Source organism: Umbelopsis ramanniana (genome assembly GCF_025399195.1).
Source record: "Umbelopsis ramanniana AG unplaced genomic scaffold K450scaffold_48, whole genome shotgun sequence".
Lineage (NCBI taxonomy): Eukaryota > Fungi > Mucoromycota > Umbelopsidomycetes > Umbelopsidales > Umbelopsidaceae > Umbelopsis > Umbelopsis ramanniana.
In genome coordinates, this window is record NW_026252134.1 from 113,499 (window position 1) to 138,553 (window position 25,055).

The 25,055-nt window shown below is 41.4% G+C and overlaps 16 protein-coding genes and 1 non-coding gene across 17 annotated transcripts; 9 read left to right on the forward strand and 8 right to left on the reverse strand.

The window, feature by feature from the left end:
* Positions 1-199: 199 nt before the first annotated feature.
* K450DRAFT_251444 (uncharacterized protein) lies at positions 200-2,954 on the reverse strand. Its single transcript, XM_051590721.1, has 10 exons — positions 2,916-2,954; positions 2,615-2,827; positions 2,419-2,543; positions 2,049-2,345; positions 1,693-1,987; positions 1,506-1,622; positions 1,185-1,445; positions 829-1,114; positions 596-753; positions 200-524 (listed from the first exon to the last, which is right to left on the reverse strand). The coding sequence occupies exons 2-10, from the start codon at positions 2,762-2,764 to the stop codon at positions 231-233; spliced, it is 1,983 nt and encodes a 660-aa protein (XP_051442569.1). The 5' UTR covers positions 2,765-2,827; positions 2,916-2,954; the 3' UTR covers positions 200-230.
* Positions 2,955-4,707: 1,753 nt separating this feature from the next.
* On the reverse strand, positions 4,708-4,780 carry K450DRAFT_t82. The gene has a single exon. It is a non-coding gene; the product is annotated as a tRNA-Lys (tRNA).
* A 333-nt stretch (positions 4,781-5,113) lies between these two features.
* On the forward strand, positions 5,114-6,257 carry K450DRAFT_251455 (uncharacterized protein). Its single transcript, XM_051590722.1, has one exon. The coding sequence runs from the start codon at positions 5,121-5,123 to the stop codon at positions 6,207-6,209; it is 1,089 nt and encodes a 362-aa protein (XP_051442570.1). The 5' UTR covers positions 5,114-5,120; the 3' UTR covers positions 6,210-6,257.
* A 357-nt stretch (positions 6,258-6,614) lies between these two features.
* On the forward strand, positions 6,615-8,053 carry K450DRAFT_177610 (uncharacterized protein; the record flags this gene model as incomplete). Its single annotated transcript, XM_051584267.1, has 3 exons — positions 6,615-7,143; positions 7,285-7,517; positions 7,586-8,053. The coding sequence occupies 3 exons, from the start codon at positions 6,615-6,617 to the stop codon at positions 8,051-8,053; spliced, it is 1,230 nt and encodes a 409-aa protein (XP_051442571.1).
* K450DRAFT_251459 (uncharacterized protein) lies at positions 8,038-9,398 on the reverse strand. The gene is made up of 4 exons (XM_051590723.1): positions 9,244-9,398; positions 9,051-9,174; positions 8,628-8,973; positions 8,038-8,560 (listed from the first exon to the last, which is right to left on the reverse strand). The coding sequence occupies exons 1-4, from the start codon at positions 9,258-9,260 to the stop codon at positions 8,154-8,156; spliced, it is 894 nt and encodes a 297-aa protein (XP_051442572.1). The 5' UTR covers positions 9,261-9,398; the 3' UTR covers positions 8,038-8,153.
* A 429-nt stretch (positions 9,399-9,827) lies between these two features.
* Positions 9,828-10,441, reverse strand: K450DRAFT_251460 (uncharacterized protein). Its single transcript, XM_051590724.1, has 2 exons — positions 9,928-10,441; positions 9,828-9,865 (listed from the first exon to the last, which is right to left on the reverse strand). The coding sequence occupies exon 1, from the start codon at positions 10,313-10,315 to the stop codon at positions 10,067-10,069; it is 249 nt and encodes an 82-aa protein (XP_051442573.1). The 5' UTR covers positions 10,316-10,441; the 3' UTR covers positions 9,828-9,865; positions 9,928-10,066.
* A 325-nt stretch (positions 10,442-10,766) lies between these two features.
* Positions 10,767-11,432, reverse strand: K450DRAFT_251467 (uncharacterized protein). Its single transcript, XM_051590725.1, has one exon. The coding sequence runs from the start codon at positions 11,239-11,241 to the stop codon at positions 10,801-10,803; it is 441 nt and encodes a 146-aa protein (XP_051442574.1). The 5' UTR covers positions 11,242-11,432; the 3' UTR covers positions 10,767-10,800.
* Positions 11,433-12,027, forward strand: K450DRAFT_251468 (uncharacterized protein). The gene has a single exon (XM_051590726.1). It carries the CDS (start codon positions 11,624-11,626, stop codon positions 11,858-11,860), a length of 237 nt encoding a protein of 78 aa, XP_051442575.1. The 5' UTR covers positions 11,433-11,623; the 3' UTR covers positions 11,861-12,027.
* K450DRAFT_251469 (uncharacterized protein) lies at positions 12,028-12,661 on the forward strand. Its single transcript, XM_051590727.1, has one exon. The coding sequence runs from the start codon at positions 12,196-12,198 to the stop codon at positions 12,445-12,447; it is 252 nt and encodes an 83-aa protein (XP_051442576.1). The 5' UTR covers positions 12,028-12,195; the 3' UTR covers positions 12,448-12,661.
* A 1-nt stretch (position 12,662) lies between these two features.
* Positions 12,663-13,229, forward strand: K450DRAFT_251470 (uncharacterized protein). Its single transcript, XM_051590728.1, has one exon. It carries the CDS (start codon positions 12,770-12,772, stop codon positions 13,109-13,111), a length of 342 nt encoding a protein of 113 aa, XP_051442577.1. The 5' UTR covers positions 12,663-12,769; the 3' UTR covers positions 13,112-13,229.
* K450DRAFT_251472 (uncharacterized protein) lies at positions 13,230-13,527 on the forward strand. Its single transcript, XM_051590729.1, has one exon. It carries the CDS (start codon positions 13,348-13,350, stop codon positions 13,504-13,506), a length of 159 nt encoding a protein of 52 aa, XP_051442578.1. The 5' UTR covers positions 13,230-13,347; the 3' UTR covers positions 13,507-13,527.
* Positions 13,528-14,049: 522 nt separating this feature from the next.
* Positions 14,050-14,356, forward strand: K450DRAFT_251473 (uncharacterized protein; the record flags this gene model as incomplete). The annotated part of the gene is made up of 1 exon (XM_051590730.1): positions 14,050-14,356. A coding segment is annotated over exon 1 (153 nt), but the record flags the coding sequence as incomplete, so codon positions are not given.
* A 437-nt stretch (positions 14,357-14,793) lies between these two features.
* On the reverse strand, positions 14,794-15,788 carry K450DRAFT_212666 (uncharacterized protein; the record flags this gene model as incomplete). The annotated part of the gene is made up of 1 exon (XM_051584809.1): positions 14,794-15,788. One exon carries the CDS (start codon positions 15,786-15,788, stop codon positions 14,868-14,870), a length of 921 nt encoding a protein of 306 aa, XP_051442580.1. The 3' UTR covers positions 14,794-14,867.
* An 867-nt stretch (positions 15,789-16,655) lies between these two features.
* Positions 16,656-18,425, reverse strand: K450DRAFT_251475 (uncharacterized protein). The gene is made up of 3 exons (XM_051590731.1): positions 17,756-18,425; positions 16,844-17,673; positions 16,656-16,725 (listed from the first exon to the last, which is right to left on the reverse strand). The coding sequence occupies exons 1-2, from the start codon at positions 18,384-18,386 to the stop codon at positions 16,910-16,912; spliced, it is 1,395 nt and encodes a 464-aa protein (XP_051442581.1). The 5' UTR covers positions 18,387-18,425; the 3' UTR covers positions 16,656-16,725; positions 16,844-16,909.
* A 1,080-nt stretch (positions 18,426-19,505) lies between these two features.
* On the forward strand, positions 19,506-20,607 carry K450DRAFT_191076 (uncharacterized protein; the record flags this gene model as incomplete). The annotated part of the gene is made up of 2 exons (XM_051584451.1): positions 19,506-19,844; positions 19,924-20,607. The coding sequence occupies 2 exons, from the start codon at positions 19,506-19,508 to the stop codon at positions 20,605-20,607; spliced, it is 1,023 nt and encodes a 340-aa protein (XP_051442582.1).
* A 143-nt stretch (positions 20,608-20,750) lies between these two features.
* K450DRAFT_273720 (uncharacterized protein) lies at positions 20,751-21,909 on the reverse strand (the record flags this gene model as incomplete). Its single annotated transcript, XM_051593093.1, has 3 exons — positions 20,751-21,382; positions 21,445-21,630; positions 21,708-21,909. The coding sequence occupies 3 exons, from the start codon at positions 21,907-21,909 to the stop codon at positions 20,751-20,753; spliced, it is 1,020 nt and encodes a 339-aa protein (XP_051442583.1).
* A 1,416-nt stretch (positions 21,910-23,325) lies between these two features.
* K450DRAFT_251499 (uncharacterized protein) lies at positions 23,326-24,893 on the forward strand. The gene is made up of 8 exons (XM_051590732.1): positions 23,326-23,413; positions 23,484-23,600; positions 23,670-23,798; positions 23,855-24,001; positions 24,063-24,303; positions 24,365-24,499; positions 24,565-24,625; positions 24,722-24,893. The coding sequence occupies exons 2-8, from the start codon at positions 23,568-23,570 to the stop codon at positions 24,795-24,797; spliced, it is 822 nt and encodes a 273-aa protein (XP_051442584.1). The 5' UTR covers positions 23,326-23,413; positions 23,484-23,567; the 3' UTR covers positions 24,798-24,893.
* The last annotated feature ends 162 nt before the right edge of the window (positions 24,894-25,055 follow it).

Sequence of the window (25,055 nt, forward strand, 5' to 3'; positions counted from 1 at the left end):
TCATTTGGATATGCTGCAGTAGCTGTCACGTAGGTTGAGGTAGTCGTACAGTTGAGTTTACGAATGAGGATATGTAGAATCGTTGACGTCCATACATTCATATATTCTGGTGGTGCAATGCGTTTCTCCTTTCGCTTTCCGTGTTATAACTTTAACCACAATGTCACCAGTAGAGACATTTCGAACAAACAACGCTAAATAGACAGAATGAAAACTCAATTTGTAATTTATTATGCATGCTGCTCACCAAGCAATTCCGGTACTTCTAATTCCCCGTTGCTAATTTTCTCTATCGTCTTCATAAGATCGTAATTGATCTCTTGCGAGACTACTGAATCATGCTTATAGTCAGGATGATTTTGCACGAATTGTCTCATCCAAGTTGCTCCCGTCATCAGGCTGCCATTTGCTCTACGCTTGATAAGATCAAGATATCGTGACAGCTGGCATCGTGTTTCAATATCGACGTTAACGCTATTCAGATAGCTATTGATCAGAGGTATGAGACCAGTGAAGCCTCCAGACTTATTCGTTTAAAAGTGACTTGTTAGCGTATGTGAATGCAATTGAAGGGCAGGGAAACCACATGACTTACTTTGCCGTTGATAATTTCGTCGATTGACATTTGCTCATAAGCATCCAATTCATCCTCGTTCTCTTCATCAACATCTCCATCCAACACTTCGTCTTGACCATTCTTCTTGGATGATGTAGAAGTGGATGAGCTTGGTGACGGTTGCCTTGACGTAGGCTCTGCAATCATGGGAGGGACAAAATTTAACAGCTGATCATCTATACATGGCTACATTGAGTACATTCTCAACTCACGGTGCTTAGTAAAGACATTCTTGCGGAAGTAGAACTTCTCATTCATTACCGCTCCTCGTTTGTGTGCCTTTTTCATGTTCTCATCGACTTTAGATATGGGAATGTAGAAGTTGAGGCCAAAGCTCAAGATTGCACGAGTCAAAAGAACAATGAAAATTGCAAACGCTGTGTTTTCAAAATCAGTCATTTGGATTTCCATGCTCCTGAATTCCACACGCCAGCCAATGGTTGAATTTGGTGGTGGTGGCTTGAATCGCATGGTTTGCCAGTTCGTGGATTGGATGTTCTACAACGCATAAAAAGCAGTTCATTATCTCGTCCTTGACTTCTCCATTGCAGACCATATGTCAAATTACCTCAAAGTGATCGGATGAGACATTGTCATCTTGGTCTAAAAGTTCTCTAAAGATGACGAGAGGATCCCTAATGAAAAGGTGAGATACGTGCTTTGCAAGCTGATCATCAATGCCGTTAGCTCGCAATTTTTTGTAGATTTCTTCATCATACACCAAATCGATGTCGTTATACTTTTGCTTGAACATCGGATCTGTTGAGAGATAAGAATCAACAGAATCATATCTAGATTTGTTGATGACAAATCTATCGTTTTCAAGAGGCTGCGACGACGATTAAGTTTGTGATTATGTGCGATCTGATTTCTTCGTAAATTGACAAACCTTTAAGCCGCGCTCCTCTGGAGTTCTATCGTCAACACTACTGGCAATGACATCCCATCTGCAATCTACGTCAGCCAAATAGCCACGATAAATGGGTGCTGCCGCCGTCAAAGCCAACTACAGTGGAAAGTACGAATTTAGGTGCAATCACATAGCAGATACTTATTTCGAGCCTCCAATGTCTCACCATAATGGGACCAACTGGCGCTAGTTGATCATAAAGTCTTCTCGCTTCTTCAACATTGCATGCTTGAAAAGTGATCTGTAAACAGCAGCAGCCCATACCGAAAGCCATAGCATCCATATATATATGATCAGGTTTTGCCGCGCCTTCCTTTGCCTCCTTATCTTCAGGAAAGACATTTCGGTCCCATGGAATTGTGGGATCGATAAATGGCGATGGTGTGTTCGTGTCTTTAAAAATTGGCATGTTAATGGCAACCTTAGAGCCACGTCGGCGTCGAATATTGGCGGTTAGGGTTCTATAGGATTTGTTTAAATAATGATACCCGCAAGATTGAGAAAAGTGAAGCTTTAACTTACGGAAAACGAGCGTGAGGGTTGATAATCTCATCCGGAACAAATAAACTTCGGCAAGAATCTCCAAGTGGCTCATAATGTGGATCTAAAAATTCGCCTTGACAACCAAGTCGAGGATAGCTGACAATTGTGAGCGGTATCTCGTTTGACTTCATGGTTTGATGAGCAAGCTTTCTGCGAAGCTTCATGTTGGGCTCGACAAGCAAAAGATCCTTTAGAGTACTGCCATACGGAGATCCAGGTGTGCCTTCCAACATGAACCTTCCATACTCCGGACGCCAGGATGTTGCTGGTGCTGGACTATAATGACGCCATTTAGTCATAGGATCACGATGCCATCTTTCTGGATAACGGCAAATAGATGATAGCTTACTGATTCTCAGGATCCTTGAGCCACTCCTGTTCGTCCACTTGCAATATGGCGAGCATTTCAAACACACGCAAGGAAATTTTGGCGTTTTTGTGCTCGTCATCGTATGAGATAACGATATATTCAACCTGATGCATGAAATCAATCACCGTCAAAAGCTGTCACCATCCACATTTAAGTGACCATTTCAGACGATTACCTCGTCACCCCACAATAGACAATCCTTTTGCTTGTCCTTCATTTTGTTGTAGATGGCCAAAAACTGGTCAATACCATGAGAGCGAACATGGTCCGCGTATTGCTTGGCTTCAGACCATTTCAGTGGTGTTCCAAGCGAAAGTAATCCCATAGCAGTAAGTCGGCTTTAGCGTGTTAGAGTGTTGCTTAAAATAAGAACAGCCTTAAAGATACTCTGCAAATAAAGGTGTAGAAGAGTTATGCAAGGGCTATTTAGATGTACTGTCCGTGATAATGAGAGACATTGATGCGCAATAACGTACAATGAGATCTCCACTGATGCAGCCAGAGGAAGAAGCAACCACTAACTAAAAGTAAACTGTCTCAACGACTTTCGCTTTTTTTTATTTTGACGGCTGTAATGAAATTGATATTCCGCAAAACTTGACCACTGCTGACAAATTCTTGCCCTTTCGTTCGGTGCGTTTCCTGATACGTGTCCTGCATCCTGCGTACTGTTGTGCCTTTCCTGCGTACTACCATCAGTGAACTGGAAGGAAATCAACGTATCAACCATGATCTGCCTTCAGGTAGCCACTTAGGTATAGATTATAAGGACGCCTCATTTCCTCGCTTTTAGACGCTGTGTAGAATGAAAACCAAATGAAATAGTTGAATTCATTATTTTGAAGCTATTCCCAGCTTTAAATTTAAAGTTGCAGCTGCTTCACCTTAATATATATTTATATCTAAGGCACCGAGCGGGATGCATACGATATACCCTCTTTGCTCGACAGAAATCAGAACTAATCATACTATGTAAAGTTTAAGGAAAACCTGATGAATTACAAAAGTTTACAGTCCATGGCATTGTAGACGAACGCATGTCAAACATCTATAACTTGTTGCATCTAAAAGCCAACATAACACCAAAAAAATTGTGCTAGTTAGTAGATGTATGTTACTTGTGTTTTGTCGACAATTACAGCAAGGGGAAGTACTTCATTAGAGACGGATAAGACATATATAAAACGGAGCGAGAGAAATTCTACGCTGAGACTCTGGTGTAAGTGAACACATTTTAATGGTAAGAGAATCATTTTCTTTCTTTTCATTTCTGAAAAGAACCAAGCAAACGAGCATAGTTCATCAGCTTCACCTATTGATAGAAGGGGCTTACATACAGGGTAATATATGTCTTCTACTAAGTCAGCGGATTCACTAACGAAGACTTAAATAGCAAATAAATCAATCCATAACATATGATTAATATTCTGATTTACACCTTAAAAGAGCTTACTGCTACAGCATGTCTGCTTGAATTAGCTACATGAATTTAGATACTATTTAAGCACTTGCAGTTTCGGTCAAGTTACCACGGCAGCAATAAATTCAATATCTCGTCACTGCCACTATAAATACGCTCATCTGTGTATAAATGTTAGGAAAAAAATATAACGGCATGTATCTTCTAAGAAAATGACTGCTATAGATAAACGTTCAAGCATTCACGACCTTTATTAGATGTACATGCTGATTCGCATGTTAGATAGCGAACTAATGAACGACGCAGTGCATGAGAGTCGCATGCATCACATGTGCTAATCGTCTTTTTGACAGTTTATAAGCATCAGGTATAATTTTAGTGCATGGTGTTCTTGACTCTCGCGAAGCATATTTGGCCTCTAACAAAAGAATAGCTTTATGTTTTCTTATTAGCGAAAGTTTTACTCTCCGCATTGGTGCTAAAGCAGTGATGCGCGAGTCCTAACACGTCGATATCAGTAACTTCGTTTCATCTACCAGTAGAATGTAGGCTTCCATTGAGGTTTCCTAAAAAGACCAATCACAATAGTTTTGATCTGTTTCAATTTGAAGACCATGTCGTTGAATACTGTATTATTATCCTGCAGACGAGTGAACTTTTCGTGAGGTTAAAACTGACGTTTATTCAACTGCTCTATTCATTGTGTAATATGATTTAGTATATAAAAGTGTGAATGAATCAAAAATAAAGAGGGTTTCAATGCAACTTTCTCGGTAACTGACATTCTGTAATTTTAGCAACGACAGCGATCGGAGCCAACAAAGAAAAACCGCTCGAGGAAAAAAAATAGCCCGACGTGGGGGTCGAACCCACAACCTTGAGATTAAGAGTCTCACGCTCTACCGATTGAGCTAGCCGGGCCTTGATTGTGAAGGAGACCAGTTAATAAGTTACACACATAAAATAGTAGTAAAATAACTTCAAATGCACTGAACATTATGCAATTTCCACCTTGGCATCAGTGCAACGGGGTATATTCTCTCTATAACAGCTACACTATAAAAGTACAAATTATAAACCAGCGATAAAATGATCATTAAGAATGTATGAGAAGCGTGTTTCGAACGTATGACCTCTTAGTGACTGCGCCACCGTACCCTAGGTGAATACTTCCGAGAATTTTCGGCCCCAGCAGTGGCTGCGCCACACAAGGAGTATAAAATAGATTTGTAGACTTCTTCTTCGCGACATAACATTCATTATGACAATTACAAGTGATGAAGATATTCTTGCCTACATTAAGCGAACCAAACCGGACTGGATCAAGATAGATACAATTGAGAGGCTCAGTGGTGGTACCGCGAACTATGTTTGGCGAGCGCGACTCAAGGAAAAATGTCCAGAGTTGGGCGGCTGCAATAGTGTTGTTATCAAGCACGCTGAGTCCTTTTTGGCAACGGCTCCAGAGTTTGCTCTCTTTGCTGAAAGGATGAATTACGAAATTCTTGCCATGCGCATTGCAGCTGATGCGACCATCTCTCTACCAAATTGCACTGTACCCACAATATACTCATATGACGAAGCCGATAAAGTCGCGTTCATGGAGGATATCGGTCACTCAGCTAATATGAAAGCATATATATCCGCGTTGGATGAGCCTCCATCATCTGGCTTTGCACGTGAAGTTGGAACAGCCTTGGGGCGATTCATTGGAAGATTGCATTCTGCTGGACATGTCCAACGACATGAGCTCATAGACAAACTGGATAATCCAAAGGGCGTTGCCATTTCAAGATATGTGGTTTACGATCGAGTGGAAAGCGTACTAAAGAAGTTTGGCAAGACAGATCAAGCCTTGCAAGACGCTGCAAATTGGGGAGGTGAACAACTATCTAATAATCCCCAAACACTGTGCATGGGTGATTTCTGGCCAGGCAATATTTTGCTACCCAATGACTTAACACAAGACCTGAAAATACAGGTAGTTGACTGGGAAATATGCCGGTATGCACCTTCAGGCATGGACTTGGGGCAATTTTTGGCTGAAACTTACTGCCTAGACAAATATCGCCAGCCTTGCAAAGATATCATAACAGCCTTTCTGTCTGCTTACTGTAAGGAGTATCATCCTACACTGTATGACGCCAGGATAGCTATCATCCACTTTGGCTTCCATCTAGTAGTTTGGACACCAGTAAATGACTGGGTTGACGACGGGACAGAAATTGTTGACATTGGTTCTCAGTATGTACTTCACGCGTGGCAAGAAGATTGGGCATGGTTTAAGGACACAATCTTTGGTGATTATTTAGATACGATAAAATCATCTAGCGAGAATAATCATAGATAATAAATCATGCATAATTGCAATTTTCTTCGTTTGCAACCGCCATAAGCCGTTTCATTGTTCAAATCGCCTCAGACGCAATCGTACCAATCAAACACGTGAAAATCACTGAGGGAGCCAAATCTGTCAAAAAGTATCATCTGGCTGTGAAATTTGGACCCTCGTGTCATGCTGAGGGGCAATATCAGCACCTGACCGATATGTAAGCTGTGGGGTAAATCCATTTAGTATAAATATTGCTTTCCAAACATTAATAATTTCCTCAACAACTGTCATATCATAATGTCACCTTTGCAGAAAAATCGAGATATAATTCATTGCAATTCTGTAGGGTGCTGTATACCTTTAGCGCTAGATGTGGACCCATACGATCACTCATATAATGCAACAACGGTTGTAGCAAAGTCGATGCTCGATCGCCTTGCCAAAAGAGCAACACTACTATCGAACAATGTTCTAACAGTGGCTACAGATCTTGTGTCCTACTTCCATGAGCCAAAAAAGCCATCGTGGGATATACGTACGACATTATTATGCTCTTTGCTGCAAGCTTTGACATCACATGGCCAGTTAGGCGAATTACAGATTGTGCGCTTTTTTACCAGTATTCCAACCATACCACCACCATTTTCTTGCAACATACACGAAATTACCTTTGTTGCACAATATAGAAGCTTGCCTGGGATCCTAAAAGAGCTCGACGAAACTGAGCTCAACACAAGGGAGATACAAGCGGAATGGATTGTTGATAAATCAATTGGACCTATGGAAAGAATTTTACAATCTGGAAACCGATCTCATGTAGTCGATGTAGTAGAAGATAGTTCTCCAAGAGTGATTTTGTATGCACATGGAGGTGCCATGGTACTCATGAGCACGAAAACACATCGGCATCTTACGCATAATATCAGTAAGCATACAGGATTACCAGTGTTTTGTGAGTACATATTTTTATTCGGCATACATTTGGGAAAAGTATATCTTACTGAAGCATGTATCCACTCGATCTAGCGGTAAATTACAGGTAAACAGCGGATTTACATCATGCAAACTCTATGACTGATGACCGCTGAGATAGCTAACTTCATTTGGCGCTCTCATAGGCTAGCACCGGAACATCCTTTCCCAGCAGCTTTACATGATATCGTTTTATCCTTTTTGCATCTAATTGACAAAAAGGATGGGTATGGATATGATGCTCAAAACGTCATGATTATGGGAGACTCGGCCGGTGGAAGTCTTGCATTATCTATGATGCTATACATGCGGGATCATGGACTGCCTCTACCTGGAGCAGCTTCGCTCTTGTCTGTAAGTGCACACCGATTGCTTCAAGTGTTTATAAAAGCATTTACTGAGTATGTCATGTTTTGATTTAGCCTTGGGTTGATCTGTCGATGAGCCATGCTAGTTGGAGTAACCAAAAATACGATTATCTTCCGTTGTTGACAGAGGATCATCCAATTCATGCTACAAAAATGTACCTAGGAGCTCACCGATATCCATATTTAATAACACATCCTTATGTTTCGCCATTATACGCGGATAACTTCGACGATCTTCCGCCTATCCTATTACAAGCTGGAGGTTGTGAATGTTTACACGACGAAATTCAAGAATTGGCGACAAAAATCGCTCAGTCTAATACATATGTTCAACTCGAAATTTACGAGGACATGATTCATGTATTCCAAGCATTCCCATTCCTTAAAGCATCTAAAAAGGCATTGCAAAGTATTGGTTGGTGGAGTATGCATGCTGTGAACATAATTCATAAATGGCAAAGAGAAGTCATTTCGTTACAGCGAGAGCTGGAGCGCGTAAAATCACTGCAGATTGTAACATAATCGAAAGCGTTTTAGAAACTATATAGCTAATTTATTCTCGTTTATGTCGTTTATACGCTTTTTTCTTAATACATGACAATAAAATGTAGTTGTCTTTTGTTTAGAGTCTAGGCTCTTCACCAGTCAGTAGCTGATAGGCTTCGATGTATTTGCTCATGGTATTTTCAATCACGTCAGCAGGTAACTCTATGCCGTTCTTTTTGTCGAAGTTGATGCTCTCCAAGTAGTTACGCAAGTACTGCTTGTCGAAACTATCCTGACCCTGACCGACTTTGTAGCTTGCAGCGGGCCAGAATCTAGAAGAGTCCGGAGTCAAGACTTCGTCAATCAAAATCAAGTTGTTCTCTTTGTCAACACCGAATTCGAATTTTGTATCGGCGATGATGATTCCACGCTCCAATGCGTATGCGCTGGCACGTTTGTATAATTCTAAAGCAGCCTCTTCAATCTGTTTAGCCAAATGAGGGCCAACAATACCAGCTACGCGGGAAGGGTGAATGTTTTCATCTAAGAAAAACATTGAGAACTCAACAATCACTCGGTTGTCAAAATTTCAGGATCTTCCAAATCATACCATGATCACCTAATTCCGCCTTTGTACTAGGAGTGAACAATGGCTCATCGAGCTTTTCACTTTCCTGCAATCCTACTTTAAGTTTGATATCACAAATAGAGCCTTTCTTCTGATATTCCTTCCACCCGGAGCCTGTGATGTAGCCGCGTACAATTGCCTCAATAGGGAGTACTCGAAGCTTTTTAACCAAGAGACATCGCCCGTCAAGCTGGTCACGATACTTTTTAACCTTCTCAGGCATCTCTTCAAAGTCAGCTGTTATGAGATGGTTTGGCATGATGTTTGACAAATAGTTGAACCAAAAAACTGATATTTGGGTCAAGATTTTGCCTTTCGATGGAATGCTCTATAATGATTGACTATCGCTTTAGTTCCGTTTGTATTCGCTCGGTAAGGACGTGTATACGTCTCATATTAACCTACATTTGACATAATTACGTCGAACGCACTAATGCGATCAGTCGCAACAAAGAGCAAGCTGTTGTCGTCAACTTCATATAAGTCACGTACTTTGCCCCGGGCTACGAGGGTTAGATCAGGGCATTCACTTCAAATTCAAGTTGAGTCAATGGAGGCTGTTTTGCAAGATATGAAACGGACTAAGCTCAGTCAGTACCTTTGTAGCAACGCCATTGTGGAAATTAGATTGGTTAGCAAACAATTGTTCGTTCAACCGTTAGGTGAAATTTTTTGATTTTGCAATGTGACGCATATTCCTACATCAAGCCAATGAAATCGCAATTGTGCTTATGAAACTCAGCCAAATGCAGCTTCAAAAAGGACCGCCTGAAAAATGACTCACCAGTTCGTACACCGAAAAACTGACCAGTATACACTATGGATATTGCTTGATGAATATATTTACAATTTGAGTTGAGATTGTCGGTTGTGTTGAGGGAGACGGTAATGCTTAAAGGTGATTTTTGTAAGAACAATATCATGTCCTGTTGTCTCGTGTAACAGCGAATGAACTTGCCTGAGGAATACTATCAAGGCTATGAATCAAAAGAATCTCTTATTCTAATTTTATGCAGCCATTTGGTCCGCAAATAGCTTAGGAAGTTCAGATAATTACGGGGTACAGGAGAAATAGAGATCGCAGGAATCCAAAAACACAATATGAGAAGAGGAAAGCGGGAAATAAAGGTAAGAAGCCTTAGGCTCAGTTTCTGGAAGACGACTGTGGCATTAGCCATGGTGAATCGGTATAACCTGTTTGGACAGAGGTATTGAGGTGTCCGTTTTTTTGTCTTCAGTGAGTTGCTTTTATATCTTGTATTTCTTTGACTGATGTACTTACTGTTATCTCTACTGATTGCTATGTTGTAAAAAGTTTTTTTTTTGGGGGTTTTTTAAGAACTTGAGACATCGAGCGGTCGATTTCGAAGCTTCATGAATTTAGGTCTCGCCAGGGAGCTAGTAATAGCCTTTCCAAAGCTTTAATGTGCGTCCGTTTGGTCAAAAATGACCCGGAAAGGAAACACCAATTCGAAGTCGGTACTTGGACGTTCATCACGGAATCCTTCCTTGTATTGGCATTGGTAATATCTGCACCTTTTCCATACGGAAACCTCAATTTTGCCTCGACTTGTTAAGCTTCGTACTATTGGTATCCATCCATTGCATGCCTTCTTTTCCTTCGGTTGGAGGAAACGGTCATTAGTGGGCTGGATGATTGATTCGAACATATTGAAAGCAGCTTGGTCCTATCATTCTCTCTATTGTTTGATGCAATTCCAGTGAGTTATCCAAATGGCGAGCATGACTTGTCCCATTTGCTTCAAAATATGTTCATCTTGCAGCTTAATCTGTTGTAAGAAAACCAGCTCCTTTCTTTTTTTTTTTTGGGCGAAGCCAAGCTGAAGACTTTATTTGTGGTAGTTTTATGGATTTACTGAAGCTCTAGAAACGGAAGCTATTGGAACATATTATTCAGTAATATGTATACTTGGGTAAGTGATATGAATGCTCTGAGACGTCCAGTCCACTATCCCTTTTCGTATCCATATGATGTTTTTTTGGTGTATTTTGCTGTCATCCAATATACGATCGGACAAAGTTTTCCACATGGCATTCTTGAGGTGATTGTATGTAAGACTTTTTGAGCGGTCTTCTCGGAAGATGAATGACCAGTGCTGTTTCCAGACTGTCGAGATTGCCATACTTAGTATTATCATAGTTGTGGGATTGTTTTTAAGGGGGTTTTTTTGTTCCAGAAATATTGAAAGCCTTCAACAATATTTTTAGTGTGTAAGTCATGTATTGGGATTGTAGACTTGTCTTTGCGGTATAACCCAAGGTTCGCGAAGCCCGCTATTTCTCCAGCTTGTTTAACAATTTCTTCCACTACCAAGTCTGTATTGAGAATGCTCTTGGGAACTGCAAATAGCGCTGCATCTGGGTTTAAGGCTCTTTTCAGTATTCCGGCAGCTCTTTGGGATCCTTGAGTGTTCGTGAATGCTTCAACTTCGTACACGATCTCTGTTTTGATTGACGCGAAAGTCCTATTGATGCCAACAGCAGCTCTCATCATAACCGATGGTAGTGGGACTGCCAGCCCTCTTCTAGTAATTTCAGACCAGGTAGGAATCTGGTCATCAGAGTCTGTATTCATGATGCTACTTTGAGCGATCGATGGATTGGACTGTAATTGTTTGTATAGGTCTGTAGGTTTTCGAACTATATTTTGGTTGCAGCGTTGCAACAAGTCTAATAGTCATCCCATTTCTCCAGGTATATCATTCGGGTCAGCTCTTCCGACTGCTGGTCCTCATCTTTTTGTGTGGTATCCAGCAGTACCGTGGCTTCACCTCGAAATGACCCCTGGCTGTTGTGAAGAGCTTAATTTGGCAGACCTGTCCATACTTTTTCATGGGTTGAAGGAGACCATCCTTGATCTCATCCTGGCGCTCTAGCGGTAGGTGAGTCAAGTTGACCTTGGTCAGACTCTTTTCTGAGTTTTTTATCGAAGGCGTGGCCTGATAGTTGATTCCTTCATGAGTCAATCCTTTTTCACACGCTTTTTTGGCATCCGCGCTGTTCTTAAATTTGGCTTCGATCAGCCAATTTCCTCTTCCGTTACCTCTGTACTCATTGATTGGGCGGAAGCCTGTAGCTTCGCCAATCTCATTTGTGATCAAGTCGTAGACATCATCTTTGCTGAGGTTTGCGGCCTCGATTTCAAACAGCACTGTATTCGGGTGCAGGGCTCTCTTAATAATGGCAGCCGCTAGGTGGGCTCGACGTTCGTTTTCGAAGCCTTCTGCTTCGTACACTATCTTGGTGATAGTTTTGACATTCGATTTTTCTTACGTTGGCGAGTCAAAATCGATGGGATTGTCATCTCGCTACCCTTCTGACGAAATCGGACCACGACTGAGTCGCTCTCCCATCAGCATTTCGATTCATGTTCGTTTTTGTTTTCAGTCCTTTGTGTAATGATAAAGTAAGCGAAAGAGCCTGATCAACTCAATGTCGTCCGCTTCTGAGTCTAATATGTGATTATCATATTTGTCTTCTTCTGAGGAGGCCTATCCAAATCGGTATTCATGTTGTCGTCCGTGGGCTCATGGTTACCGTCTTCATCATCTGTTTCTGCCTCTGCGTAGTCAGCGAGTGTTCCGTTGGGTTTTTTGTAAGATTGGTTTTTTTGGTTTTCTTTAGGTACATTCTTCTGGGGAGCAGTAGGCTGGCTTTGTGTCAGCAGTGGCCCGTCGTCCCTGATGGGGAGATCGGACGGGATTTCCGATTCTGTATTGGAGAGCTGGCTTTCAAGCTCAGGAGTAGATACCGTTTATTGGGTCTTCATTGTTTGGGATAAGGGCTGGTTTGAATTTGAGTTGATATAATGGCAATCTTTGCTATCATGGCCAGCTTTTTCGCAGCGATAGCATGTGCGTAGACCCATTGCTGAGTTTAGTTTCACATTGCAGTCTTTGATGAGATGCCCACTTTGCTTGCAGTAATTACACGCCGGAGTGGCATTGTCCCATCTAGCCTGGATGGTTGTCTACCATTCAAGTATGTATATGAATGTTTTTAGTTCTTGATACGCTATTTCATTGGCATAGGTGGTATCGAGAAGGATAAATCCTTCTCCACCATAGAATTGTAATTTTCCATTGCCTACCACATTTTTGTATATGGAAACGTTCTTGACCTTTCCAAAAGCAGCCATACTTTGGTTAAGCACTCTAACGAGTACTTCTTCGCTGGGATATAGGAACATGTTGCGGAGTTTGACGAACGTCAGCCTCGTTATCATGCTTTGGGTCTCGATCGCACGGATGTCACAAGTAAAATTGAGTTCGTTAATAAAATGTGACGTAGCGGAAGTATTCAAAGATGTTAACACCTTTCAAGAATACGGCTTTCTGTTGAATTCACTGCACAATTATGCTCGTTTTCAAGGGAGATATTTGTTGACCTTAATCCCCAATTCGGTTGCTTGCTTGCGCATTTGGGATGCTATCTTTGGTTCGTAAAAAATCTCGACCCCAACTCCTTTAGGGGCCAACCTAACGGTAGCCTCGGATACTGGCTGGTGTAAACTTGTTAAAGATGGCTTCAAGCGCATCTTCAACTGAGTTGCTGGAGGTAGGCATGGTTGACAGGTCGAAGACGACTGCACTAGGGTTGACATTTCTGTAGATAAAACCATTCTTGGCAACCTAGGTAAACAAAGGGTTTGTTGGAGCTTTGAAGAGATTCTTAGTTACATATGAAGCATAGGAGCCTCTCACTGGGAGGGTTTCAATCGGCGATGGTTTTGGGGTTGGTAGTTATTGGTGGCCGGCTTTATCCAAGCCTTGTTTTTCAAGTTCACTTTGGTGAACATTTTTTTTTTGGTTATGTTCATTGCGTAGCCTTCCCTACATAGTACCACAGAGTGTAAACTTTGTGTAACGATTGATTAAGCGAAAGAGGTTTTTTTTTGGTCTTTTTTTCGAAAGAGCCTTTTTATAAGCCGCCCGCCTCAAAATGTCTTAGACCTTTGGGTTGCTTAAATCAATATATATATTTTGTGACACTAAATAAACTCTAGCTTTAAAAATTAATTTTGTTTATTTCTGTATTATAAAAATCATTTACAAAATATAAATATTTTGTGCTTTAATTACTTATAGCAAATAAACTATTAAATTACATATTAAATAAAATATATATATTACTTTTTTATATTTTACATAAAGTATTGAATATATTAAAAAGTATAAAAGGATTTTATGGCTAAGAAAATAACTGGGAAAAAAATCGGGTCTGTATGACAGCCCTAACCCAAAATAGCGCGCCAAAAAGACGAAATAAAAGTAGGCGTAGAATGCCAGACATCGCTTATTCTACGGTATAATGGAGACTACTAAAAGGTGGCATTGGAATACGAGTCAAACTGTGGAAGTGGCAAAGCGGTCAGGTAGTTTTTTTTTGTATACGTGTTTTATTACTCTATTTGCTCCGCAAATAGCTAAGGTTTTTGATAATCAAGAGAAAAGTGGAAACGAAAAGCTCAAGGAGAACTATACAGAGGTGGCTTGCAGCTAGCTGCTGTGCAAGCGGCCAATGCCACAGTATTAGCCATGGTGAAAAGGAATAGTTTTTGCAGACACTGGCATTGGGCTGTCAGGAATGTAATATCTATCCAAAAGGACGCCGTACTTATGGAAGTCTCTTATATCATCGCTACGCGCATAAGACGTTATTCGAAACTCCCCTATTTCTTCGAACCAGGAAATCGTCATCGCTACAAGGGTGTTGTGCTCCACCTCGGGTTCTTCAGCAAGTGGTAGCTGCATGAACCAAGCACCCTACAAGTTGCACATTGAGATCATACCAAAGTCTTAGCTTATACAGACTTAGACTGCGACCAACGGAAGTCGAGACAATTCTAGTTAAATTTTAATACCGTATCAATAAAAGTTACTACCAATGTAAGAAAGAAAATGTCACCAGGAAGCAACATTTAGCGTCCCAAAGTACAAGTGATATCAAACGAGCTATATTTAACAGCCTCCTTCCTCTGTACAGAACAAATAACAAAATAAACATACGCAAATTTGTAATAAAGACAAGCAAAGCAAGCAAAATAGTTCATAAGACATCGCAAAGTTTAGCGGCATATTCAATAATACACCGTACTTATGGTTTTTGACTACTTTCAACATTTGCAAGCCGACTTTATTAAAAAAAAGAAGAATCACTTAGAGACATTTCATGACACAGTGGTGTGGTTTGTAAGTGGTCTTAGGCAGACAAAAACGCAGTAATGGAGTTCTTATTCTTCTTCAAGAATTCTGTAACTGTGGTACGCTTGACAGGAAGTTGGTCTAACCGCTCATAGTCAGTATGGTAATTGGTCATTTTGATCCAGCCGAACCAAACAGCAAAACTCGCCGGTATGCCATGAGCAACTGCATCTTCCTTTGAAACATGATTAACTGTGATTTGGATACCTGTATTATCGGTGATGAGCTTTCCAAAATCCTTCAGCGTGATATCTTCATTAGCAAGGTCAATGGCTAAACCATTGAAAGTATTGGGTTCAGCAAATGCTGCAGCGGCATAGTCAGCAATATAGTCAGGATCAACTAGCGGTATGGTACCAGAAGGAGGAACAGGTGAAATGAGGAGATGTTGCTTTTGAAAGGTTGGCCAAGCGAAACTGGAGAGAGGTCCAAAAAAATTGCTGATAAATGTACCCGGTCGAAGGATTGTCCAATAATCAAAACCAGCTGCTTGGAGTGCCTCCTCCGTACCGTACTTGGATTCCCAATAGTGATAACGCTCATGTTGAGGGTTCAAGTCGGGCAGCTCATCTTTGTATTGGGTCAAAATAGCACTCATGTATATTCCAAACTTGGCTCCAGCTTCTTTGGCAACTTTAATGACATTGGTATTGTGTCGCAGTTCATCAAGTGTTCCCCGTATTGGGAAGGCGTTGATAAAAACTCCCCAGATTCCCCGAGACGCATTTTCAAGTGACTTGATATCGTCATAATCTCCTTGGAAAATATTGGCTCCATGCCGTTCAAGATCGCGAGCACTAGTGGACGCTGTATTTCTTACCAAAGCATTAACTTTAAAGCCTTGATCCAAGAGTCGTCTTGCAAGACTACTGCCAACATTACCGTTGGCAGCAGTGACGAGAATAGTTTTCTGCGACATATGTGTGTTCGTTGTCCATCCCAAGGCTTTATTTATATTTTTCGGGTTTCGGCCAATTCGGCTAACTTTATCCGCGCGTTTTCTTGAATGTCTTTTCTCCAATGTGCTTCATATTATTATTTAAGATTGCGTAAGAGACTTGACAAGCACCAACTATGCTTAAACAGCATGTATTCGTTAGAGAAGTTAAGCTATAGATCTACTTGCATGACTGTCGTTGCCTATGCTTCCCGGATATATTTGGCCGATTTTCCCTTAGCACGTCACCTGACATAGAACAAAATGGATACATAGCTGCGTTGCATTAGTAAGCCTCGGTAACATCCCCTTCACTTTATATCAGTAGCCGAACTGTTGCTACAGAAATTTACAAGTCCTAGTTGCGAGACCAATTGTCCAAAGTAACAGAATATGTTTCATCAGTGAATCTGTCGTTCGTAGACCATAGGTTGAATAGCAGTTGTAAGATTTGTGAGGTGTCTACATGTTGACTTTGTCATCTACTTTGCTGCCGTGGATGCTTTCATTGCAGTTGGTCTTATTGGCCGTGATAATGTGAATAATGAACACACAATCACGCAATTCTCTGTATCTAATTAAGCCGGCAGATCACGCCAAAAAGCAAAAGGTGTGAGAGTGTCATGTTTGATTCTATTCTTAGACATTCAATGAGTGCCAGGAATATAAAAAAAGGAAGTGCCGTATTAAACAAAATTTTAAAGATAATCTAGTTCGAAATTGAATGAAAGAACGATGAACAGAACAAGGTATATAAACATGTAACAACGAGAAAGCACAAGTGTTGAACAGGAAGGGGATTACAAGAGCTGCATGACATGAGATTTGGTGTGATATCCACGGCTTGAACGGTAGTGGCAATCAAAACAACATGGGAAGAAGCGTAAGCCGTATCTGCTTCTATATGCGTAACACTGATCTGATTATGCAATTAAAAAAACATGAGTAGAGCATAAAAAATTGATGTCAAAGAAAAGGATTAGCTATACTATATACACATTGTCACTTAGTTTGGAAACACACGAGAGGACTCATACAAGCTGATAGGCATTTTGAGCAGCAACAGAAGATTTAAATGATTTTGGCAGACATTCTGCAGGTCTTCACCACCATATAGAAACCAAAGACGAGACCTTCACCTCCAAATTCTCATTATTATCCTTTCGAACTTTCCTACCATTAGCTGCTTGAAATTCGCGTAAGCGCTGAGTGACCAGATCACGTCGAGATGTTTCAGAGCAATCGGTGGCAAAATCAGGGATATTCTTGAGTAGCGAGAATTCTTCATTGAGGTCAACTTCCAAGACACTAAGGTTGCGAGTAAAGGGGAAGACATCAAAGATGAAGCATTCCAGCATCATGCCATTGTAGAGTTCGGGAGTGATAAATTCACCTGAATCTAAATTAATGTGCTTGATTTTCTTTCTGGCAATGTGATATTCCAGTTCATGGGAGAAAGTATAGATGCGCTCAAGAAATTCAGTGGAGAAAAAATGATTTACAATGTTGGCGGTACCGAAGGTAAGAGTACAATCTGTTTTTCGAATCTCAAAGACTTCCCTTGAGATTGGGAAATACTCGACAGCATCGACACGTTCCTTTGATATAGCTGTAGCAACGACCTTGACACCACAGTCGGTGTTCTTGGCAACAGAGTAACCGATGAAGGTTGGGTCAGCAGCTCTGGTAAGGCAGTTGTCGACATCGTAGCAATGGGAATACAATATGCCACGTTCCTTAAGCGAAGTGATGACACCCTTATTATGAAGTGCATGATAAATACCGCCATTGCTATCAGCAGCGACAGCAACCTTATATTTGTCTTCCATAAGGATCTTGCCTTCCATGGTCAAACAAGGTAATATACCTAATACAGATGGGTATAAGTAGGTTATGGTCATTCACGGCAGTTCTCGGTTCAACCAACGTAACTCCCGACGAAGAATTACCTTGTTTTACAAAGAGAACGTTCTCCTTTTCCAAACCGAAGTAGTTATTATTTTCGAAAATGGAATATATCGGGTCGTGAGTACGACCTGATGTAATAATGTACCATGTAATAACAACATTATGTTGGACACTATTGCTCGCCCGAGCCATTTTCTGCAATTTGATAATGTGCTCGGCTTGGGACTGGAACCAGGTCTTTCCTGAAGGCGAATTGATATCATAGTATCCTCTAGGACCCGAGCTACCCAATCTGGTACCTTTACAACCAGCCACAAAGATGACTGCAACCTTCCCTTCTGCGATCAGCTTCAAACCTAGTTCACGCCATTCCTGAAGGCTGGAGCTATCCACAGTCAAAGTTGATTCGTAGGCACCAGCTGACAACGGATGTGCAATAGCAGCCTGATTAGAGGTATAGTCGGTAGCCTTCTTGACGGCGGTGTCGTAGATTTGGTTAATGCGGAAAATGTCAAGTTCAGTAAGTTGGGTATAAAGGTCTTGCTGCTGCTCAGTTGTCAAAGAATCCCAGAAAGTAAAGACATGGCCTTGCCCGGACGCATCGAAAGATGCTCTAAGTCTGATAATGTCAGCTGATGTGAAGCCAGTTTGTGTCATGCCGATGTTAACCATAGGACAAAAAAAAAAGTCATTTACAAAGGCATTTCTACTTTACTGTCGTTGCACACGGACCGGAAACCAAAAAAAATTAAAAAAAAAAAATTGTATCAACTATGAGCAGGGACATCGACTTTGTCAGAAAAAGGAATGGGATGACACCCTATCTATCTGAATTGTCAACTTATGAGAGAGAACAGCCAAAAAGTATGACAGAGAGGCGTTTGGGTCTGCTGGCCATCGAGAAAGAACACAGAGGATATTAACCCTACCTTCTTCCTCAATAGTGTTGGACCCGAAAACCATACCATCCCAGATTGACACAAAGGATATTGACAATGAAAATATTCCTGTCTTCATTTTAAAGGAAGTAAAGGAAGCCGCTGGTTCCTGTCCAACAAGCGAATACTGTGGAAACGAGAATGGAAATTGGTTCATTGGAGCCAAGTCTACTGATAAAAAAGGTGCTGCTAAGGCATGGGAAGTAGGTTTAATTCATTAAGAAATCAACTACCCAGGCACACCATCGACTGACAACGTCAAAAAAACGTTTGACCCGAATAACTCTGACACATCTGCCGCTCAAGGGCGAAGAGGGAGCCGAGGGAAGATTGTTCAATGAAAACATGACCTGTCGATCTTTCTGGACAAATAAAATCAAAGTATCATCACCCGAGTATGACTCCATTCATAAAGGGACACATAGAATTTATAGCTCCTCGACCATCATCAAAAGCAATAGGGCAGAACATAAAAAAATATTGGTGTGTTAATAAAGCAACATCAGTTACAGTAATTGAATTTATATCGTATCATCCCTCCATTGATTTTGTAAAGGAAATTTTGGGACTCAATGACATGCAAGAGCTGCAAATGCCGGCACGGACCTCCTTCCCCTCCCAATAGCACTCTGAAACGTGTCGAAAGTGACTCTGGTGATATCCATTACGTGGTCACGGCCTTAATATGAAGCGGCCACAATATACAGCCAATCAAATTCGATGTTGGCAAGTTGAAAGTTTCAGTCTAATCGCACAACGGATTCGGCACTTACTATGCCGCTCAAGGAAAACTGAGCGGTGGAGATAAATTTAGGTATAAATGATTGTCATTCATTTTTACACCACCTCGAAAATGATCTCGCTATCTGACGTTCAAGCATCAAATTCTAGAATTGCCAGCTCTCTTCCTCCAGGCCTGGTTGCTGTCTTTGTTGGCGCAACCAGCGGCATTGGAGAGGCGACACTTAAACAATTCGCAAAGTATGCCAAAAAACCGCGATGTTATTTCGTTGGCCAATCACAAGAGGCTGCAGATCGAATTGTGACCGAATGCAAGGCTTTAAACTTGGAAGGAGATTACATGTTTATGAAAGCAAATGTCAGTCTTATTCAAAGCGTCGATGATGTGTGCAAGGAAATAAAAAACAAAGAGAAGACTATCAATCTCCTATATCTCAGTCAGGGAACATTGGTTTTCCATACAGGTAGGGCCACTGCTTTGCTCGATTTCTCATGCAAATTAATATGAAGGATCAAGGTGTCTCACAAAGGGTTTTTATTCAGAAACTACGGAAGGACTGCATTTTGCGTCGGCGTTAGCATACTACTCTCGCGTTCGGTTTATGGTCAATCTTCTACCACTCCTCCGACAAGCTTCTGGACTTCGTCGAGTTGTCACTGTGTTCGCCGCGGGTAAGGAAGGAAAAATTGATAAAAGCGATTACCAGGCTCGCTATTTTTCCTTGCTCACAGTTCGTGGACATGTAAGCTCGATGATCACTTTGTCGCTGGAAGCTGTTTCAAAGATGGCACCAGAAGTAAGCTTTGTCCATGATTACCCAGGTGCCGTCAAGACGAATTTGATGCGTGTCAGCAATCGCATATTGAATATCGTTGCAGAAGGAATAATGGCAATTGTAGGACCATTCATTTTTATCTCGAATGAGGAATGCGGTGATCGTCATGTATATTTCGCCACAAGTGCAAGGTATGGGCCACCAGGACAAATTAAAGAAGTAGCTTCAGGAGTGCCTTTATCCGATGGAGTGTTGCCTGCAAGAGGAACGAACGGTGAAATGGGAAGCGGCGTCTATTCATTGCACTGGGATGGAGAAAGTTCCGGGGCCAAGGTAGTCGAACTACTTGGCAAATTGAGATCTGAAGGTAATGTCGAACAGCTATGGAAACATACTGAAGTCGAATTCAGGCGAATTACAGGAGTATCACAAATTTAAATGGAGTTGCGACGGTGGTGTTTACCTCAATAAACAACCAATTGATGTTATGCTTATCTAGACACACAGATTCTATATTATGCGAAAGTCGAAAAATATTAGGCATTAAAGTCATACGGTATTCTATAATAACTATTCGTTTATTACGATTCCTGTTCTAGAGCTTCTTTTGCTAATAATTGGTCAATATCAGCTATACGCCAGTTCCAATCCATAATCGGCTCGTCATTTTCATCTCTACCAGCGACCATACGATCAGCTGGCTCAAAGTATGGTGTTTCAAAGCTTATGATAAGCGGTCGTCTTCCACGATCATGAATCAAAATATCGGCGTCGCCGACTTCCTGTAATTTGGGAGATGAAACTGTATATTCTACATCGGCATCAATTTCTACATCAACCTTGAAGTGAGCACCATCCATTAGTCCTTTTGCAACGCGTCCTCTATAATCCGAAAAGTTTTCTTCCTCTTCAGTTTGTTTAGCCGCTTTGACTCCAACTGTTAACGTCATCCACTGCATCACTTCAAACTGTCGATTGTTATCAAACGCGCGGGGAGTGCCAAGTGTAATCCAAACGTCCTTGATGGTAGCATCGTAAATTTGTGGTATTGAAATATCAATGTTGAGGTTAGGGTCCATTTCTTTACGTATATCTCTCAGCTTTTGCAATAGAGCTGGTGAGAAAGTAGATTCCAATTTCTCTGACGACTCCTTATTCCCCATGGTCAAATCCTCGGAAAGAATTTCAAGAGCCTTTCTAGTGGCCAAAGACGCTATATCCTTCCTTTGTTAATGACGAATGAACCCGCCCAACAATGATCATGAATGCACTTACCGCCAATAAGAAATTGCTCAGGGAAATATGAGAAGCCTGTATTCAGCCGAAGCATTCTTGTGCCAAGGTATTTGCTCATTTCCCGCTGAGCAAACGCAGGCAGATAGTTCAAAAGTGACCACATGCTTGGAGCGCTTGGATATGGATATGAAGGGATTCTCGGTTCTTCTTTGGACAGCAGCCAAGCTAAGTAGAACCAGATATCATATAACGTCATTAGCACGAAATAATCATACTATGAATAACTATAAGCCCATTCTTACGGAAGCTTGTTGCAGACTTATACGCTGGTTTATCAGGAGCGTCGACTGTAGCACTAATATTATTCCCATCAGATTGATCGTGCGTAGATTGCGCTTTCTGTGTGCTTTGACTATATAGACGAACACAATAAGCTTTAGGCTGAAGTAAGCCGATTGTCCGGTGAAGGGATCGGCAAGGTTTGGTTATCATATGAGTTTGCATCGTGCTTTGTGAGTTACTGCTGTTCGGCCTGGGTTGCACCACGCTGAAGTGGTTTGCGTGACTTTTTGAAATGCAGTCACTTGCAGCAACTCAGTTTTTGCGCCTTTCCAAGCTCGGGATCGAATTTCATTGTCAACCACGCTTGCCAACACGAGGGAATGCTGTCGAGCGATTTGAAAGTTTCATTTCTACTGAATCTGACATGCTTTCTTTTTGGAAGACGCAATCAGTGACAATGTCTTGAGACGTTAGAAACTCGCGCGAATTTTAATATCGTCATTGCCCTTTTGTATCCCCAGAACGAAAGTACTTATTTCACTCTTAGAGCGAGACGTCAAAAGAATAGCCGCGTACACCAAATGAGAACGTATTATAGAAGATAGAAGAGGCATCGCATTGGGAACTCATTTGACAGCGAACGTTGCTTCCCTTTTGGATTAACATCAGGACAGCACTTATGTGTTAGATGGTCAAACTGTTATCTTCGACAGAGATACTGTTATGGCCAGAAAACCGGACCTCAGTAGTTTAGCTGCTTAAATTGCTTCAATAGCTCCCATACGATCGTAAAATGGATTCGAAAGCACGATTTGCTTATATTGAATACCAGGATGATGCAAGGCCGTGCAAGAGATACGATCTTACCGCTCAATGCCACATAGAAGATTGTTCAACATATGTTCATTTTAACCAAAATAAATATTAATTGAAAAGAAGAAAAGGAAGAGCCAAGGTATGGTATCTAATAACTCAGATTGGCCAAGGTGACCGGGAGCACGACACCGCTGCATGCCAATTTTCTTGCGAAAGTTTACGAAAGCCGCCGTTCAGGCCGGCAGGCACAGTTTAGATTTGGCGATTTTTTACAAATGCAGGTTTAAATGAACATGCTGTCACTGTCTATCCAAAGAGCAGTGTTTGGCATGGGTATAAGGAACGGCTTTGGGCATACTGAATAGTTGCACTCTTCAAGTGGAACAACATTGATAATGTGTTACATATCATAATACTGCGTTAAACACAAATCCGCAACTGGATCTGCCTCAAACCCCCCCCCCCCCTCTACGTCCTTTGCAGCTAGTTTCACAAATTTGTTGCCGGTCGCCATCTTCTAAGGCGAAAATCTGAGCATTGGCACACTTATTTATGAATATCAATGAGCGAAGTAAATTCAGTATGCAAAATATGAATTGTAGAGGTAGCTTTTGTTTGCTAAAAGTTATGGATGTAAGTTTACTATCATCGGTCATTTGCGACATCATACTTGTTACCTTTGCCGTTGAGCACTAATGTAATCAGGAACTGAGGTCATAAGTAGCTTCAACGCGATTGCGCTGTCACAAAAACCTAAGTCCCGTCCATAATTCAAAAAAAAAAAAAAATGCATGGACCTCTACTGGCTTTGCTTATCTATCTACATTATTGAGGCTATGCTGGATACTTACTACAAGCATGTCGACTCTGAAGGGTACAGGAAATACAATAGCTCCCGGTTGTCGCCGCCGTAAGAGTCATTCGTTCCGTTAACCTAACCCACGGAATTTTGAATCTAATATATAACTTGCTCAATACAGTGAGACATGGCAAAGCAGACGAAAATCTCATACTTCACTGAAATTAACACCATCCCCACCTAAGGAAACAATTAAAAACCTACGATGTCCACAAAGACAGAATCAACCTTTCTCATTGTAAGTTTTTTTTTGCATTGTACCGTATACACTTCCTACTAGCAAACAGTGAATCTAACCGGTGTCTAGGACTTTGCAATGGGCGGCGTGAGCGCTGCAATCTCAAAGACTGCTGCTGCTCCCATTGAGCGTGTCAAGCTTCTACTTCAAAACCAAGGAGAGCTTGTCAAATCTGGTAGATTGGCACAGCCATATAAGGTAAATGATCGATTTCGAACCATGCATTTCAACATTTCTGACTCCGATCGTCGCAGGGTATAGGTGATTGTTTTATCAGGGTCTATAAAGAAGAAGGAACTCTCGCCTTTTGGCGTGGCAATTTTGCCAATGTTCTTCGCTACTTTCCGACTCAGGCTCTAAACTTTGCTTTCAAGGACAAGTACAAGCGTCTTTTTAACCAGGTTAGTGACAAACAATTCTTACCTTTACTTCGATCTAGCCAGTTAAGAATACCATCAATAGAGTAAAGAAAAGAATGGATATATTCGTTGGGCTGCTGGTAACATCGCTGCTGGAAGTGCCGCTGGGGCAACTTCTTTGGCATTTGTGTATCCTCTCGAGTATGCTCGAACTCGACTCTCGAACGATTCAAAGACCTCCACTGGCGGTGCCAGACAGTACAATGGCATACTTGATGTATGGAGAAAGACTCTAAAATCTGATGGAGCTGCTGGTATCTATCGCGGATTCAACATTTCGTGTGGTAAATATATATATTTAAAAATCAATGTTAAACTACTCGCCAAGTGTTGACTTCGTTATAGCTGGTATCATCGTATATCGTGGTCTCTACTTCGGTCTTTATGATACATTTAAGCCGCTATTGCCCTCGAGATGGCGCAATAACCTATTTGCAAACTTTGCTGTGGGATTTGCCGTCGTCACAGGCGCCAGTTTTGGTGAGTACATGTGAATAGTGCTGATTGAAATTCGTATACTCTGGTCATTACTGATTGAATATCAGTTTCGTATCCCATCGACACTGTCCGCCGTCGTATGATGCTGACATCCGGTCAAGCTGTCAAGTACGATTCTTCCATTCATGCGTTCAAAGAAATTTTTGCAAAAGAAGGTACGAAAGCCTTCTTCAAAGGAGCAGGTGCTAATATCCTCAGAGGTAGTGCGGCTGCCCTAGTCATTTCCCTGTACGATCAATTCCAAATGCTATACTTCGGTCAAGCTTGGAAGGGAGAGTAAATTATGTGTTTGCAGAGGCATAACCTAGCTGTAAACAAGCGTAACGCAGGGTACAATTTTAATAAATGGGATTTTTTCTCGTTGTCAAACATTCTAGTACGGTGTAATGTAGAGGCCATGAGGGCATATGAAATGCTTTTTGTAAACCGAAAAGGTTCGGTTCATAGAAGCGCTTTAGGCACTTGAAACAGCCAAATTTATGCAGTGCGATGACGCTGAAAAACTACCAGCCCAAAAATTTCGCGTGAGCAGAAGCAG

Coding starts and splice junctions, on each gene's coding strand:
- K450DRAFT_251444 (XM_051590721.1), bottom strand. CDS start 2,764: ATGGGATTACTTTCGCTTGGAACACCACTGAAATGGTCTGAAGCCAAG. Junction 1,623..1,692: donor CGCCAGTTGGTCCCATTATG/GTGAGACATTGG, acceptor TTTCCACTGTAG/TTGGCTTTGACGGCGGCAGC. Junction 1,115..1,184: donor TCTCATCCGATCACTTTGAG/GTAATTTGACAT, acceptor TATGCGTTGTAG/AACATCCAATCCACGAACTG.
- K450DRAFT_251455 (XM_051590722.1), top strand. CDS start 5,121: ATGACAATTACAAGTGATGAAGATATTCTTGCCTACATTAAGCGAACC.
- K450DRAFT_251459 (XM_051590723.1), bottom strand. Junction 8,974..9,050: donor TCGACGTAATTATGTCAAAT/GTAGGTTAATAT, acceptor CAATCATTATAG/AGCATTCCATCGAAAGGCAA. Junction 8,561..8,627: donor GGCGGAATTAGGTGATCATG/GTATGATTTGGA, acceptor TGTTTTTCTTAG/ATGAAAACATTCACCCTTCC.
- K450DRAFT_251460 (XM_051590724.1), bottom strand. CDS start 10,315: ATGTTCGAATCAATCATCCAGCCCACTAATGACCGTTTCCTCCAACCG.
- K450DRAFT_251467 (XM_051590725.1), bottom strand. CDS start 11,241: ATGAATACAGACTCTGATGACCAGATTCCTACCTGGTCTGAAATTACT.
- K450DRAFT_251468 (XM_051590726.1), top strand. CDS start 11,624: ATGAGTCAATCCTTTTTCACACGCTTTTTTGGCATCCGCGCTGTTCTT.
- K450DRAFT_251469 (XM_051590727.1), top strand. CDS start 12,196: ATGGTTACCGTCTTCATCATCTGTTTCTGCCTCTGCGTAGTCAGCGAG.
- K450DRAFT_251470 (XM_051590728.1), top strand. CDS start 12,770: ATGGAAACGTTCTTGACCTTTCCAAAAGCAGCCATACTTTGGTTAAGC.
- K450DRAFT_251472 (XM_051590729.1), top strand. CDS start 13,348: ATGAAGCATAGGAGCCTCTCACTGGGAGGGTTTCAATCGGCGATGGTT.
- K450DRAFT_251475 (XM_051590731.1), bottom strand. CDS start 18,386: ATGGTTAACATCGGCATGACACAAACTGGCTTCACATCAGCTGACATT. Junction 17,674..17,755: donor CGTTCTCTTTGTAAAACAAG/GTAATTCTTCGT, acceptor CATCTGTATTAG/GTATATTACCTTGTTTGACC.
- K450DRAFT_251499 (XM_051590732.1), top strand. CDS start 23,568: ATGTCCACAAAGACAGAATCAACCTTTCTCATT. Junction 24,304..24,364: donor CGGATTCAACATTTCGTGTG/GTAAATATATAT, acceptor ACTTCGTTATAG/CTGGTATCATCGTATATCGT. Junction 24,626..24,721: donor ACATCCGGTCAAGCTGTCAA/GTACGATTCTTC, acceptor CCTCAGAGGTAG/TGCGGCTGCCCTAGTCATTT.